Here is a 14,412-nt window from a genome sequence, read left to right as displayed (position 1 = left end):
TGAACATTTGAGGTACTTTGAGTTTTGTTCAATAAAGACACAATCAGAAAAGATTTGTTTCATTTAAAGCTCAGAACATACGCTTTTGGATTCGGATCTTGTTACAAATCATTTAAATATATAGCTCAGTTACAGCATTAATCCAGTTTGGAGCAATAAGCATCACACATACTGGGGGGGGGGGAAACTTCATGATTTTTAGAAATCTTGCACTACTGAACAAATGATAATTTTATATCCTGTGATTTGTGTATGTTCTGGATAACGTTGCAATTTTGCAATCCTCCATTTTGGTTGGCTGCTTTCAGTGGAATTAAAAGGGATACCGTATATACTTGAGTATAAGCCGACTCGAGTATAAGCCGAGACCCCTAATTTTACCCCCCAAAACTGGAAAAAGTTATTGACTCGAGTATAAGCCGAGACCCCTAATTTTACCCCCCAAAACTGGAAAAAGTTATTGACTCGAGTATAAGCCGAGGCTGGGAAATGCAGCAGCTGGAGGCTGGATCCCCCGAAACAAGTCTCCGCTGAGACGAGAGAACGAGGCGTTGGAGCGCTCCGCGAAGTATGGGGCGGGGAAGCTTGCCGCCCATTCTCTCAGTGACGAAGACTTCTTTCGGGGGATCCAGCCTCTGTCGCCCCCTTCTCTCAAGCTTCCACCGCCCCATTCTCTCAGCGGAGGCTTGCAGAGGTGGCGGCGGAGCTGCGCGCGCAGCTCTCCAAACCGCCGCAGCCCGTTTGGAGAGCTGCTGCCTTCGTCCATGTTTGATGAAAGCAGCAGCTCTCCAAACTGGGGGGTGGAAGTTCTTTTTTTTTTGTTCACTGGAGTATAAGCCGAAGTGGATTTTTTCAGCCCAAAAAGTGGGCTGAAAAATTCGGCTTATACTCACGTATATACGGTATTCTTTTTTAACTTAACAAGCAACTGTCCTCCATGAGTCTTTACTTTTTGTAAACCAGTTCAGAAGATTTCCTCAAAATAAATATATTGCATAGGTACATTTCTTTCTGTCCATCAGTGCTTTTTCTGCATCTTCCCCCCTCCCCTTTTGTTTATTATTATTACTGCAAGGTGGAGTTGAATGAGCTCTGCACTATTAGCTGTCAGTGGTAAAGGTGACCTTGATAGGACAAAAGCTGATTGCTTCAGTCACCTGCTGTAATAAAAGATCGGCTCACCTGTATTCGGCTCCTACATTTACATATCACCACCGTACCAGTACAGATGGCTTCAAGATTGGTTTACTGAGGTGATGCCTTCAAAGGATGTGATGGTTATACACAAATGGCAGTGACTGAGTCATATAGGCCAGGGCTTTTCAACCAGTGGTACAGGTACCACCTGTGGTACGTTGGCACCTGGCAGGTGGTACGCGACCATCCTAGGAAAGTGGTAGTGGGGGAGGGGAATGAGCTGAACCAGTTGCAGCACCGCACAAGCCTGAGCGAGAGATGGTTGGAGCTGCAGGGCTGTCAGGGCTCAGCAGAGGCACCAGGATCAGCGCCAGTTTCCAGCTGGAGCTCGGCGCTGATCCCGGCACTTCTGAGCCCAGAAGAAGCACTGATCAGCTGGAATGTTGCAGCATCCCCAGGGTCTTGTGATTTACATTCAGATGCTTGGCAACTGATTCATTTTTATGACGGTCACAGTGTCTCAGGGTCATGTGAAGTGACCAAAACCTTCTGCAACCACCCAGCAGACGGGGGGAATAAAAACCAAACACACACACCCCCACTGCCAATCCTCAACAGAAATGCTCACAACAATGAAAACCTCAGACAGAAGGAAGAACGCTGCCGGGCAGGCAGGCGGGTGTCTTGCTCAGCTGTGGCTTGGGAGGCAGTTTTTCCAGTGCCATTGTAACTTTGAACAGTCACTAAGCGAACTGTTGTAAGTCGAGGACTACCTGTACTTCATCACTTTTTTCCTTTTTTTTTGGTCATCAAGTTTTTGACACCTTGCTAGGCGACTGGTGGTACTCGGATGTTGCCATATCCTAAAAGTAGTACAATGGGTGAAAAGGTTGAAAAGCCCTGATATAGGCCACAGTTACGAAAGTAGTCTTCAGTATAAATGGTGCAGTATTGGGATTTTCAGTTAGAACAGCCAGTTCAGCTTTTGGTACCCGATTAAAGGGCCTAAGGAACACTTGATCCGAAATATCTGAAGGGGATGGGGGTGGGCGGGCTGTGGATGGATGGATAGGTTAGGAGAGACAGCACTAAAGAAACATGATTAAAACGGAGTGAGATTGTAATCGGGTCATCATTGCTAGGACAGATTTCAAGTGTTCAAATCAAAAGCTCTTCCCATACTCCTTCAAATGGATAGCTCAGTTCCCCACTTGTTCCTGTAATAAGTTACTGTAAATACGACTGCTGTCTGGATGCACAGTGGTTTGCCTAAGGGTGCCTAGTGATTTCATGGCTGGGATATTTGAATGGTCTCTTCTTAGGTATGGCCATCTTAGGATTTCCCTTGAAATATGTTGCCTCACACCCAGCTGGGCACAGAGTCTAGAATAGGGTAGAAGTCTTTTTAAGATGGTTTAATATTTTTGGATAAACATGAAGATATGGAGAAAGCATTGAGGGCCAAGATCATTTGGGCGAAAAAGCCAGTGCTTCTGTGAAAATAGGGTGCAGTTGGGAATTGGCATAAAGCAGAGAAAGGGATTAGATCTTCTGCTTCCAGTATTCTACCAATAAGCAGGGTGCAAGGCTGGTTGTGACTTATTGGTAGGTTTTATCAAATAGCAATAGCACCTAGACTTATATACCGCTTCATTATGCTTTACAGCCCTCTCTAAGCGGTTGACAGAGTCAGCATATTTGCCGCCAACAATCGGGGCCCTCATTTTATTGACCTCGGAAGGATGGAAGGCTGAGTTGACCTTGAGCCAGTCAGGATCGAACTCATGGCAGTGGGCAGAGTTTGCCTGCAGTACAGCATTCTAACCACTGTGCCACCACAGCTCTTTCTTTTTTAGAAAGAACTTTAGAAAGTTATTGTGACCCTACTTAGAAAAAGTATATTTTTCTTTTAGGGAGCAAATTCTAAGCCATTACAGATAGTTGTCAGGTTACAGCCGTTTGTTTAGTGACTTTTTGATTACGACGACAGTGAAAAAAGCTTTTCACACGTACAACTGTTGCAGCATCCCCATGGTCATAATTCAGGTGCTTGGCAACTGGCTCATGTTTAAGACGGTTGCAGCGTCCCAGGGTCACATGATCACCTTTTCGACCTACTGACAAGCAAAGTCAATGGGGAAGACAGATTCACTTAACAACCATATGACTGACTTGACTGCGGTGATTACTTAAGAACTGTGGCAAGAAGTGGGGTCGTAAAATGGGGCAAAATTCACTTAACAAATGCCTCACTGAACAACAGAAATTTTGGGGTGAGTTATGGTTGTAAGTCGAGGACTACCTATACCAGGGGTCTTCAAACTTGGCCCTTTTATGACTTGTGGACTTCAACTCCCAGAATTCCTCAGCCAGGCACGCCACTGAGGAATTCTGGCAGTTGAAGTCCACAAGTCATAAAAGGGCCAAGTTCACAAGTCATAAAAGGGCCAAGTTTGAAGACCCCTGCCCTATACATTCCTGGAGAATGGTAAATGAGACAACCTGCCTGTATTCTCTTGTGTAATTCTGTTCCTCTTTTTCATTGCAGCTGCACTTTGGGATCATAATGCTGCAGAAAAATGAAAGAGCATAGTCAAAACTTGCAGTGGAGAAGTCGGTTGCTGGCCAGTTGTAGAACATGGACTGCGGGACTTTGGGGGCCGAGGCCGCACTGCTTCCAGAAGAGGCGTCCCCCTCTCCTTAGAAGAAGGAAGCAAAGCAGTCTGACACCTTTCAATGGGAAACAAACTAAACCACACAAAAGGAGGGCTCTTCTGCACCAGAGAAGTTGGATTCCTGATGTGTTCTTCAATATAAATCTGCCAGTTGGATTTATTCAGAATTGTACATGTCCACAAAATACACTCAAAACCCCTTTCTCCAGCTGTAGAACACCTTATTCAGGGTCTAAGGGCCTTCGCCGGGCACCTTGCCAGAGTGAGCTTCTGGCTAAATATATTAGCTTAGAGGTTGAGCCAGAGGTTTGTCAGGACAAGCAATACAGCCCTGAGGCCAGCATTACTGGTTTGTCATTTAAAAGGGGCAGTCGAATTCCGAGGGGGAGAGGCCACAACAGTGATGGAGGCAAAAACGAAATCATAGTTCTAAATAACTCTGCAAGAAAATATTGCTGTCGAGGACTGAAGCAAAATGGAACTTGCAGCCTCTTGAATGTCCGAAGGCCTAAATTTAACCAGCGTACTTTAAAAGGAGTCCTATTTATGATGCATAAAAAACTTTCTCTGGTTAAGTTTCGAATTAGAATTGCGAAATCTCTTCCCAAGCTTCGGAGAGGCAAACCGTGTAAATTGAACAAAAGCAAACCGAGTTGGGCGGCGAAAGTAACGAGAGATTGGCAAGAGGATCAGCGCTCGGAGGCCTTTGCGGAGGATCGCAGGGCCTCGCTTCCTTCTCGGAAATCCAAGCGTAGCTCTCCTTGGGACCTATTTTGCTTCTCAGATATGAACAATAACATGCCAGGACCACTTATTGAGGAGAGTCAAACATGTCGACCTGATGCTTGCCTTACGCAAGAGAGACTGTTTTACCGTAGGGAGCTCCATTACAAGAACTTTGCGCCCCGAGACCAAAATGGTATCGCGGAAACCTGCCTGCTGCCAGAGTTGCAGAAAAGTCCGTCAGGAACGGAGGCCATGCCCAGGGCGGACGCGGGGGAGATGCCATCCTTGGACAGCTGTCCCGAAGACGTTTTCATCTCCGTGACGGAAAAGGAAATCTCCGTTTCAGGTCACGACGAGGAAGAATCCAATCAGGTTATGGGGGCTGATGAGGTGGTCTTGGAGCCTTCCAAGTTGGATTTGGGCACAAGTGATGATTGCACTAACGGGCCTGTCGTGGAGTCGGTCCAGAACGAAGACTGCCGTAGTCAGATGGAAGTGGAAGGGCCTCTCGGCACGGACGTCTTTGGCGCAGAGCTCTTAGATCACCTGTACTGCAAGAGCCCTTTTGACGAGCCTCTGAGAGGAAGCACAGGGCAGAAATCGGGGACTCCCAAAGGTGGCAAAAGGAGCAGTCAGAAAATGTCTTGTGTCAATGATGAGCAATTGGCTGCGTGGCTCTGTGGTACTTGCCTATTTTTTTTTTCTCCTTACGTTATTGAGTGTTTTGCTTGGTGTAGTTATTGCGGGACGAGGTTCAGACGCTGCTCGTGGAGCAATTTATCCTCACTCTATAAAGAAGGATTACCCTCTTTTGTACAGGTAGTCCTCGGCTCCCGGCCACAGTTGAGCCCCAAACTTTCTGTTGCTAAGCGAGACATTTGTTAAGTGAGTTTTGCCTCATTTTACGACTTTCCTTGCCTCACTGGTTAAGCGAATCACTGCAGCGGTTAAATTGATAACTTCTGGCTTTCCCATTGCTTGTCGGAAAGTCACAAAAGGAGCTCACAAGACTCCCGGGACATGGCAACTGTCATAAATGTGAAGCAGTTGTCAAGCCTCCGAATGTAAATCATGTCACCCTGGAGATGCTGCAGCAGTCATAAGTGTGAAAACTCTCATAAAGTCACTTTTTTCAGTGCTGTTGTTGTAACTTTGAACAGTCACTGAATGAACTGTTGTAGTACTAGTAGTAGTAGTAGTAGTAGTAGTAGTAGTAGTAGTAATAATAATAATAATAATAATAATAATAATAATAATAATAGTAATAGTAATAATAGTAATAATAATAATAGATAAGAAAGACAAAAAAGTCTGGATAGTGGACGTGGCAGTGCCTGGAGACAGCAGAATAGAGGAGAAAGAACTGGAGAAGATAACAAAATACAAAGACCTACAAATAGAAATAGAAAGACTGTGGCAAAGGCAAGCAAGGGTAGTACCAATAGTAATAGGTGCCTTGGGTGCAATCCCAAAATAACTGGAGCACCACTTGAACACCACTGGCATTGACAAATTCACCATTAGTCAATTGCAAAAGGCCGCCTTACCAGGAACTGCTTCCATCCTGCGACGATATCTGTAATACCCTCAAACATCCACATCTGCCTATCCCAGGTCCTTGGTAAGGACTCGCTAGGTTGACAAAAATGCCAAATCCAGTCTGAACATCTGGCTGGCTGTGCGATGATTAATAATAATAATAATAATAATTAATAATAATAATAATAATAATAATAATAATAATAATAATAATAATAATAATAATAATAATAATAATAATAATAATAATAATAATAATAATGTTGGAAGGGACCTTGGAGGTCATCTAATCCAACCCCATGCTCAGGCAGGAAATCCTATCCCATTGCAGACAAATGGCTGTCCAGTCTCTTCTTAAAAACTTCCAGGCTTGAAGCATTCACAGCATCTGGAGGCAGGTTGTTCCACTGGTTAATTGTTCTAACTGTCAGAAAATAAGTCGAGGACTTATTGGACAGTAACGTGGATGTGCTGTGCTTTTCATCTGAAGTCAAAAAGAAGCAGGCATAGGTATGCTACCAATTTCTCCTTAATTTAAATGGTGTTTCTCTGGGAGCCTGGGAAAAGACACAGTTTATTGAATGGGGTGCCAATAGAGGCACCCATAGAGTGTCCTCGTGCTTGTTCAAAGCCCATTTTCGACTTTAGATCCTACTTGTGGTGGCGTCTGTCGTCTGTAAATGTGTGATCTTACAAGCCATGTTGTACATCAGGGTGTACTTGACAAGTAGATGAGCAGTAATCAAGCACTGGAGAGTCCATAAATACGGTTACTGGATTGTCTTGAATTTGGTGAATTGCAGATTATATAGAGCTGCCTATATCGTAGTGCCAATCACTTGTAGTCTAATTATTATGTACCCGTGCTGAGGATTTTAACTATATTATGTTAAGCGTGGGAAGAAATAGATACAGAGATCTGAACACAGTATTTAGATATAGTTGCTCTTTGGAACATTTCATCTGCTCCTTGGGATCCCAGAAATAGAGCATAATTTGCTGTGGAGATCACACACAAGCAGTCATGCGCAAAACTGTGCATAGGTAGTCCTCAATGTACAGGTTGTCCTTGACTTTAAGACCACAGTTGAGCCCAAAAATACCTGTTAAGTGAGACATTGGTTAAATGAGTTTTGGCCCATTTTATGACCTTTTTTGCCACAGTTGTTAAGTGAATCACTGCAGTTGATAAGCTAGTAACCCGGTTGTTGAGTGAGGTCTGGCTTCCCCGTTGACTTAAACTTGTCAGAAGGTCACAAAAGGTGATCACATGACCTTGGGGATGCTGCAAAGATCGTAACTGAAAAACGGTCGCACGTCACTTTTTTTAGTGCCGTCGTAACTTTGAACAGTCACTAAACAGAGTTGTATGTTGAGGGCTACCTGTACAATGATCGGTTTAGTGACTATTTCACATTACAATGACTCTGAAAAAAAATCACTTACCAGCAGTCATTATACTGTCTTAACGACCACTGCAGCATCCCCAAGTCACATAGTCAAAATTTGGGTGTTTGGCCACCAGCATGCATTTATGACGGTTGTCGGTCATGTGATCACTGTTTACAAACTTCCTAGATGGCTTCCGACAAGCAAAATCAGTGGGGGGAAACTGGATCCACTTAATGACCGCATGATTGTCTTAACATCTGCAGTGATTCACTGACCACAACTCAACATCTGTCTTGCTTAGCAACAGACATTCTTGTCCATTCATAGCAACTGAAATTCTGACCAATTGTGGTCTGACGGTCATAAGGATTACCTGTACTCTACCCCTAAACATTGTTCCATGTGGCTATTTGGGAATTTTGTCTTTTTCTGGAAGTGAATCCTTTGAAGGGATCAGCATCCCCAGAAAACTGATAATGTTATCTAGTTAGGGTAATGAAACGTCTGCAAGAAAACAAGCAAGCTCAGAGAGCACCAAGGACCACCCCCCACAGCTGAATTGGCACATTTGGGTGGACAAAATCCCAGAACGTTGTGAGGATCATGATCAGAACATGAAGCTTTGCAAGCAGCTACTCATAACCCAATTAATGATACACACAGCCCCTTTCAGTGTAGAAACATTAAATGGAATTCAAAGTTTAACAATATTTCCATTTTAAAACGAGGCAAATGTATGATCACTGCAATACAGAAAATGAAAGAGCATTTTTGAAATTTATAAGGCTTTTGTTTTAGAGCTTTTACAATGTACTGTTGCAAAGAAGTATGTATTTGCTGACCTCGTGATTTTTTTTTAAAAAAACATTTGACTATCGGCGACTAAATTCTGGTGCAATCTTAGGTGACCTATAAAAATAAGCTCAGATCTTGCTCTTGCTGGGAAAATATAACTTTAGGGTATGCATTTAACAACCTTTATGAAGTATTCTGCATTCATCTTCTATCCATCCATTGCCACTCTTTGTTTTGGAGCATTGCTTTCAATAGTTGCCAAGTCCTACAATACAGCCATTTTTCATGGAATTCATTGATCTAATGTAACATTTCCATATCATTTCCATATTATTCTTTATTTTCGTCATTTGTGCACTGATGTCTTCCCTCTGATGCAAGGCAGCTCACAAGAATAAAACATCAAAGCAAAATGTAAAAAATAAAAAATGTCTGAAAGTTAATAGAATAAAAACAATTTCCAATGCATTTATAATAAATCACAGATAAACCATTCTCTGGTACTGTGATGTGGGTAACTTGAGAAGTGACATCAACCCTACTTGTTGTGAGAAATACAGTAAACTGGTCTTTGCTGGTTATGGAAGACACTGGTCCAGCATTGATGTAGGTAGTCCTCAACCTACGATGGCAATTGAGCCCAAAATTTCCGTTGCTAAGCGAGACATTTGTTAAGTGACTTTTACCCCATTTTACGACCTTTCTTGCCAGAGTTGTTAAGTGAATCACTGCAGCTGTTAAGTTAGTAACATGGTTGTTAAATGGATCTGGCTTCCCCGTTGACTTTGCTTGTCAGAAGGGTGCAAAAGGCGATCACATGACCTGTGTCACTGTAATGGTCATAAATATGAGCCAGTTGTCAAGTGGACAAATGGGGACGCTGCAGTGATCATAAGTGTGAAAATGTTTATGAGTGTCTTTTCCCAGGGCTGTTTTAACTTGGAATGGTTACTACAGGGCTCTTCAAACTTGACCTTTTTATGACTTGTGGACTTCAACTCCCAGAATTCCTCATGCCTGGCTGAGGAATTCTGGGAGTTGAAGTCCACAAGTCATAAAAGGGCCAAGTTTGAAGAGCCCTGGGTTACTAAATGAATCGTTGTGAGTTGAGGATTATCTGTACAAAGGTACGCATGGCTGACTCGATGCACGTTCAGGTTTTGCCTGGTACATTCATTTGGCAACCATTCAAAGTTACAGGGGCACGGCAAAAAGTGATTTACAAAAGTGGTCCTTGCACTTACGATGCTTGTATTTGTGATGCTTGCAAGCATCCCAGGGTCACGTGATGGCCATTTGTGACTTTTCTAGCCAGCTTCCAGCCAGCAAAATCAATGGGGGAAGCCAGATACGCTTAACAACTGTGCGGTTCACTTAACAACTGCAGTGCTTAATCGTGGCAAAAAAAGGGTGTGGGACAACTCACCACCTGCCTTGCTCAGCAACGGAAATGGTTCCAGTTGTGGTTGTAAAGTGAAGATTATCTGCATATGAACTTGGAATAGAAAGTTCAGATTGACGGCGAAAAGAGTGTATTATGCTGTCCTATGAAGCAAGTGGTATTTAAGAGGTTACCATTTCATAGCAAAAAAAGATAGAAATTGTAAGGAATATTTAATCCTGTCTGCCTCCGGCTTGTTTCTTTCCATTGAGTCACTTCATTTACAGACCTAATTAGAGGAAAACAGAGAGGTCGGTATTTCCAATAGAGTGTCAATGGATTTCAATACAGGTAGCCCTTGACTTACAACCACAATTGGGCGCAAAATTTTTGTTGCTAAGTGAGACATTTGTTAAGTGAGTTTTGCCCCATTTAAAGACCTTTCTTGCCACCGTTGTTAAGTGAATCATGGCAGTTGTTAAGTTAGTGACCCGGTTGTTAAGTGAATCTGGTTTCCCCACTGACTTTGTCTGAAGGTCGCAAAAGAGGATCACATGACCCCAGGACCATCATAAATTTGAACCAGTTGCCAAGCATCTGAATTTTGTTCACGTGGCCATGGGGATGTTGCAACGGTCATAAATGTGAACAACGGTCATGGGTCACTTGTTTCAATGCTGTTGTAACTTTGGTCACTAGATGGAACTGTTGTAAGACAAGCACCTCTCCTGGTACCAATCTAGTTTAGGGTTGTTGTTGTTTTTTTAGATTATTTTACTTTAATTGAAACAGAACTTTGCAGGGCTACCAACAAAGAGACAGCCGCAAGCATGATTTGGTGTCCGGTAATGGCTCTGTCTCCACCTCCAAGATTCCAGATGCTTTTTGTGTTAGAAAGACAGGGGAGAAGTTATTAGGAGTGCTTTTTTTCATGGTTTGCCCATTTGCCTTTTTTATATTAAAAAAAGGAGAGCTGACTTAGGTGACAGGAACCATGATGGCCTTAGAAAGCATTGTCACTAGTTTGCCTTCCTGTCAGTGGATATTTTACCTTTGCCATGCTTATTGTGGCGGTTGTCCCAAAGGTGTCATTCTTTCAAAAGGCCACTGGATTTCCTTGTTTTGCTAGAAGGCGTTGCGCTTCTCATCCAAGAAGCTTCTTCGGTTCTGACTGAATGGTGGAGAATGGAGGGATTTATATGCCTTGCAGTCATCTGGTTTGCATGCCCTCTTTCTCAGAGTCGTTGAGGCCACTGGGAAGTTTATCTGTGCCCTCAAGGTCACCTGAATCCTATAGTCTGTTGTGGCAGTTGTTTTGTGAATGCTCTAAATAACCTTAAATTTCAAGGGTGTTGGCAGCTTAGTTAAGATCGGAGTCCCTGCAAGTATGCAGGTGGATGAGTTGAAAAATCTCAACTGGTGAGACATGTTTGTCCAATTCCGTCTTTAAAACACAGTGAAACCCCGTACTGCATTTTATGGGAGAGAACCTGGTTCTCATTTTAACGCAGATCTATCTCAGTATATGAATCCCAGTAAAGCCATTGGGCATTTGCAATTCTCACATTTCTAGTAATATATGTATTACTGTGCAAACATGAATATGCAAAAGGAGAGAAAGAGAGATAAACAAGTAGAACTGTGTTCAGAAAGGAATATGTTAGCAAAAATAACTGAGGACAGAAAAGTATACAGTGGGAGAATCGTGTATTTAAATGCATTTATTCTTTCATGAATATAGAAGTGTAAAATTTCATTTTTTTAAAAGGCAGGCTGAATGTGGAAACAAATTCAGGATGGATTTCAGATGGGAAAATTGATTTATATTTGACCATCTAAATCTGACTAAATTACACACGCATGCTTTTGAAGTGCTTATTGTGGTGTTAATGTGTTCCTGTCTGCTTCAAAGTCTTAAGTGGCCCCAGTTGGGTTTGTGGATGTAACAAATCAACAAGGAGGCCACAAAATCAACTTAAGATAAATTGCTGAAAATAGTAGTGGATGATGATGATGCCTTTGCGCTTCTTGTATTTCATGAGTTCCAGAGATAGAAATGGTGTAAAGTAAACATCACTGATATAATGAAAGGGTTTGATATTTTAATAATGAAAATGCAAACAAATGCAAACAAGGTTTTTCTTTACTAGAGATTGGTGAATAAATCTGGTATAGATTTTCATGACTGTGCCTTGAATATCACTTCAGTTGCACTTGAGAGCAATTTACCCATATAAAACCAGTCAAAATACCAAATACTCCAATAGGTTTTGCACGCTTCTCTCGTTTATTTCTTACACATTTATTATTTTTTATAAATAACTCAAGGCGGTGAACATACCTAATATTCCTTCTGCCTCCTATTTATCCCCAGAATAGGTGAGGTGAGTTGGACTGAGAGAAAGTAAATGGCCCAAAATCACCCACCTGGCTTTCTTGCCTAAGGCAGAAGTATTTATTTATTTATTTTTATTTATTTTAAAGAACTCATTGTCCCCTGCTGATTGGCCCAAATTCAGCTAGCCAGTTTTTATGCCTAGGGCAGAACTAGAACTCACAGTCTCCAGTTTCTAACCTGTTGCTGTAACCACTTAACCTTAACCACCAGACCAAACTGGCTTTTTATGGTTATTTTACAATGAGTGTTTCAAAACAGATTGATTGGAGTGATTGGACCAATCACTTATCCCTGCAAGTTAGTAACACAGTTGCTAAGTGAATCTGGCTTCCCCATTGCCTTTGCTTGTCAGAAGGTCACAAAAGGGGATCACGTGACCCCGGGGCAGCGGTCATAAATATGAACCAGTTGCCAAGTCACGTGACCATGGGGTTGCCACAACCGTTGTAAGTGAAAAATGGTCATAAGTCACTTTTTCTCAGGGTCGTCGTAACTTTGAACAGCCACTAACTGAACTATTGTAAGTCAAGGATTACCTGTACTGTCTTTGACCAACAATACTCATCTGTTAACCTTGTAGATTAATTTTGTGCCGTATTTTCTAGATGAAAATGTGGTTTGTTGAAACTTGTCTGTGGAAATAGATTAGCCAGCTCTTTTGTAATTAATTCTGCAACTTTTTAATATACAATTTTTTTCCTTGAAGGATTCCTAGATGAAGTAATAAAGAAATACGGCAGCTTAGTTCCGCTTTGTGAAAAAGACGTTATGGGAAGATTAAAGGAAGTCTTTAATGAAGATTTTTCTCATCGGTTAGTAACTCTATAATTTTCTGCTTTGCTCATTCCTGCTCATTCCAGATTCCATGTTTATGGGTTTATGTACCTGTGTCTCACAAGTACTGGGATTATTTAACATTGACTGTTTTAATTTTGTTGCAGAAAGCCATTCATCACTAAAGAAATCATGAAGTATCAGACTAGGACTAGGCACCCAAAATCTCCCACTTGCAATTTCCGGGTCTTTTATAATAAGCACATGCTGGATATGGATGATTTGACAACTCTGGACGGTCAGAACTGGCTAAATGACCAGGTGAGACGCTGCTGTAAAAAGCCACTAAGATGGAGCTGCTTGAAATGGTAGCTTGCTGACGACCAGAGTGGTTGCGTGGGATGCTGGCTTCTTGGGAGAACTTAACTAGGAAGCACCAAGCAATGATGGAGGGGAGCATTTTGGTGGATTTGTATCTTGTTGCTGACCCTGCCTGGTTATTAACCGTTCTGTGAAAGAGCCCATAATACAGTCAAAAGTTTGTGCTCACTTATCCAGAAAGGTGGAGGGCCTCAGCTTGTATGCATTAGAAGAATGTGTAGGAAAGAATTGCTAGAGTTACACAACTGAGGCCTTTCTAAAGTGAGGATTCTCTGAGGTCAGTGTTTCAGGGAACGGCGTGGTGGCCCAGTGGTGAAGACGCTCGCCTTCCACTCGGAAGGTTGAGAGTTCAGTCCTAGACAGTGGCAGACTTTTTTCCTAAGGCGCAAAATAAAAATATCTGCTGTGAACTCCGTGTGGCATCAGGAAGGGCATCCGGCCAGTGAACGCTCAGCTTCATCCAGTCACCCTGACTCTACCCTGAGTAGGGTCTTATAAAGGGAGTTCGATGAGATGTTTTCAGCCCAGCTAACAAAAGAATATCCACCATAAAGATAAATAACAAATCATCAGAATGAACTCTTATAATTTAGACCTGAGCATACCATAACAGAAAAGGGACGCGGTGGCTCAGTGGGTTAGGACGCTGAGCTTGTCAATCAGATGGTCGGCAGTTTGGCGGGTCGAATCCTGAGTGCCGTGTAACAGAGTGAGCGCCTGTTACTCGTCCCAGCTTCTGCCAACCTAGCAGTTCGAAAGCACATAAAAATGCAAGTAGAAAAATAGGGACCACTACGGTGGGAAGAGTAACAGCGTTCCGTGCGCCTTTGGCGTCTAGTCATGCTGGCCACATGACCACGGAGTCGTCCTCGGATAAGCGCTGGCTCTTCGGCTTTGAAACGGAGATGAGCACCGGCCCCTAGAGTTGGAAACGACTAGGACTTATGTGCGGGGGAACCTTTACCTTTACCTTTTTATACCATAACAGATGATACAGTAAACTTAGAATAAACAGTAAATGCCCATTCAGATTGTTATGAGCCCACTGATCTACAAGATAGGTGACAGCTATATCTGAATGAATTCTGAATTCATATTGGATAGGTTGTCTTGGTGGGAGAAGATGCCTTGATCTATAATAAATGTGATTTCTGAATGAACTGGCCAACCGTGTGGAATAAAGGAAAATGGGAGAGCTAAAATGTCAGATTCTA

General features: G+C 42.6%; 1 protein-coding gene across 4 annotated transcripts in view; it reads left to right on the top strand.

Annotated features, from left to right (window-relative positions):
• SENP5 (SUMO specific peptidase 5) overlaps positions 1-14,412 on the top strand; it is a 48,283-nt gene that overhangs the window by 10,560 nt on the left and 23,311 nt on the right. For all 4 annotated transcript variants that reach the window (XR_014026547.1, XM_081328625.1, XM_081328624.1 and 1 more), the window contains exons 2-4: positions 3,686-5,220; positions 12,750-12,855; positions 12,985-13,138. Coding sequence is in view for 3 of the 4 variants with exons in the window: in XM_081328625.1 (XP_081184751.1) it covers positions 3,717-5,220; positions 12,750-12,855; positions 12,985-13,138 (1,764 nt within the window). In the remaining variant the exon portion in view is untranslated. The remainder of the gene's footprint in view (positions 1-3,685; positions 5,221-12,749; positions 12,856-12,984; positions 13,139-14,412) is intronic.

This window comes from Vipera berus, assembly GCF_964194415.1.
Source record: "Vipera berus genome assembly, chromosome: 5".
In the NCBI taxonomy this organism is placed as follows: Eukaryota; Metazoa; Chordata; class Lepidosauria; order Squamata; family Viperidae; genus Vipera; species Vipera berus.
This window is presented reverse-complemented; position numbering and strand designations above follow the sequence as displayed.